This window comes from Protopterus annectens, chromosome 6.part0 (genome assembly GCF_019279795.1).
Source record: "Protopterus annectens isolate FY-2018-M chromosome 6.part0, PAN1.0, whole genome shotgun sequence".
Taxonomy (NCBI): Eukaryota; Metazoa; Chordata; order Ceratodontiformes; family Protopteridae; genus Protopterus; species Protopterus annectens.
Window position 1 is genome coordinate 1,658,766,437 of NC_056737.1, and position 2,500 is coordinate 1,658,768,936.

Consider the following 2,500-nt stretch of genomic DNA (forward strand, 5'->3'; position numbering starts at 1 on the left):
GGAGCGCTCCCGCCTGGGTGAGGGGGTCCCGACCGCCCCCCCTCCAGGTGGAAGTCCTCAAGGGAGCGACCCGCCGGTGTCCGCGGGACCCCGAGGGCTCCTGCCCGCCACGGGAGGGCTGGGGTCCGACCTCCCCGGTACCCGACGGCGCCCTCGAAATATCGCAGTGCCCGGAACCCCACTGGAAAGCGCGGGGCCGCGGAAGCCCCGATGAGAGCGGATCTGCCCCTCCGCGGCCGGGGGGGAGTTCCGCGGGGCCGGCCGGGATCGGAGCGAGGTCCCCCGGGAGGCTCCGAGGGCACGCGGGACACGGCCCCGCCAGGCAGCCTCCAGGAGATCTGGGGGAGACGGGGACCGTGGAGCTCTGGATCGGAAAGGAGCGGGCCGCGGAAGCCCCGATGAGAGCGGATCTGCCCCTCGGCGGCCGGGGGGAGTTCCGCGGGGCCGGCCCGGATCGGAGCGAGGTCCCCCGGGAGGCTCCGAGGGCACGCGGGACACGGCCCTGCCAGGCAGCCTCCAGGAGATCTAGGGGAGACGGGGACCGTGGAGCTCTGGATCGGAAAGGAGCGGGCCGCGGAAGCCCCGATGAGAGCGGATCTGCCCCTCGGCGGCCGGGGGGAGTTCCGCGGGGCCGGCCGGGATCGGAGCGAGGTCCCCCGGGAGGCTCCGAGGGCACGCGGGACACAGAGCGATCCGGCAGCCTCCGGGAGATTCCTAGCCCGGGAGGGAGAGCTCTCCCGCCCCGGTAGTAGCGGGAGCCCGGTGGGGGCCCCCCCCCACGGAAGTCCGGAAGGGAGAGAGGGTGCGAGATCGGCCGGGCCGGGAGAGCTCCCGCCTGGGTGAGGGGGTCCCGACCGCCCCCCCCTCCAGGTGGAAGTCCTCAAGGGAGCGACCCGCCGGAGTCCGCGGGACCCCGAGGGCTACTGCCCGGCCACGGGGGAGGGCGTCCGACCTCCCCCGGTACCCGACGGCGTCCTCGAAATATCGCAAAGTGCCCGGAACCCCACTGGACGGGAAAGCGCGGGGCCGCGGAAGCCCCGATGAGAGCGGATCTGCCCCTCGGCGGCCGGGGGGAGTTCCGCGGGGCCGGCCGGGATCGGAGCGAGGTCCCCCGGGAGGCTCCGAGGGCACGCGGGACACGGCCCCGCCAGGCAGCCTCCAGGAGATCTGGGGGAGACGGGGACCGTGGAGCTCTGGATCGGAAAGGAGCGGGCCGCGGAAGCCCCGATGAGAGCGGATCTGCCCCTCGGCGGCCGGGGGGAGTTCCGCGGGGCCGGCCCGGATCGGAGCGAGGTCCCCCGGGAGGCTCCGAGGGCACGCGGGACACGGCCCCGCCAGGCAGCCTCCAGGAGATCTGGGGGAGACGGGGACCGTGGAGCTCTGGATCGGAAAGGAGCGGGCCGCGGAAGCCCCGATGAGAGCGGATCTGCCCCTCGGCGGCCGGGGGGAGTTCCGCGGGGCCGGCCGGGATCGGAGCGAGGTCCCCCGGGAGGCTCCGAGGGCACGCGGGACACAGAGCGATCCGGCAGCCTCCCCAGGTGGAAGTTCGCAGTGCCCGGAACCCCACTGGACGGGAAAGCAAGCCCCGATGAGAGCGGATCTGCCCTCGGCGGCCGGGGAGTTCCGGCCGGCTGGGATCGGGGCGAGGTCCCCTGGGAGGCTCCGAGGGCACGCGGGACACGGCCCCGCCAGGCAGCCTCCAGGAGATCTGGGGGAGACGGGACCGTGGAGCTCTGGATCGGAAAGGAGCGGGCCGCGGAAGCCCCGATGAGAGCGGATCTGCCCCTCGGCGGCCGGGGGGAGTTCCGCGGGGCCCGGCCCGGATCGGAGCGAGGTCCCCCGGGAGGCTCCGAGGGCACGCGGGACACGGCCCTGCCAGGCAGCCTCCAGGAGATCTAGGGGAGACGGGGACCGTGGAGCTCTGGATCGGAAAGGAGCGGGCCGCGGAAGCCCCGATGAGAGCGGATCTGCCCCTCGGCGGCCGGGGGGAGTTCCGCGGGGCCGGCCGGGATCGGAGCGAGGTCCCCCGGGAGGCTCCGAGGGCACGCGGGACACAGAGCGATCCGGCAGCCTCCGGGAGATTCCTAGCCCGGGAGGGAGAGCTCTCCCGCCCCGGTAGTAGCGGGAGCCCGGTGGGGGCCCCCCCCCACGGAAGTCCGGAAGGGAGAGAGGGTGCGAGATCGGCCGGGCCGGGAGAGCTCCCGCCTGGGTGAGGGGGTCCCGACCGCCCCCCCCTCCAGGTGGAAGTCCTCAAGGGAGCGACCCGCCGGAGTCCGCGGGACCCCGAGGGCTACTGCCCGGCCACGGGGGAGGGCGTCCGACCTCCCCCGGTACCCGACGGCGTCCTCGAAATATCGCAAAGTGCCCGGAACCCCACTGGACGGGAAAGCGCGGGGCCGCGGAAGCCCCGATGAGAGGGGATCTGCCCCTCGGCGGCCGGGGGGAGTTCCGCGGGGCCGGCCGGGATCGGAGCGAGGTACCCCGAGGCTCCGAGGGCACG

At 75.2% G+C, this 2,500-nt stretch overlaps 1 protein-coding gene across 1 annotated transcript in view; it reads left to right on the plus strand.

Moving 5' to 3' along the window:
- Positions 1 to 602: 602 nt before the first annotated feature.
- The window catches only part of LOC122804879 (collagen alpha-1(I) chain-like), a 2,317-nt gene continuing 419 nt past the window's right edge, over positions 603 to 2,500 (plus strand). Inside the window, exons 1-4 of the mRNA XM_044075066.1 lie at positions 603 to 671; positions 1,127 to 1,500; positions 1,668 to 2,041; positions 2,495 to 2,500. The exon at positions 2,495 to 2,500 is cut by the window's right edge and continues 419 nt beyond it. Of these exons, the coding sequence (XP_043931001.1) occupies positions 1,228 to 1,500; positions 1,668 to 2,041; positions 2,495 to 2,500 (653 nt within the window). The 5' untranslated portion in view covers positions 603 to 671; positions 1,127 to 1,227. The remainder of the gene's footprint in view (positions 672 to 1,126; positions 1,501 to 1,667; positions 2,042 to 2,494) is intronic.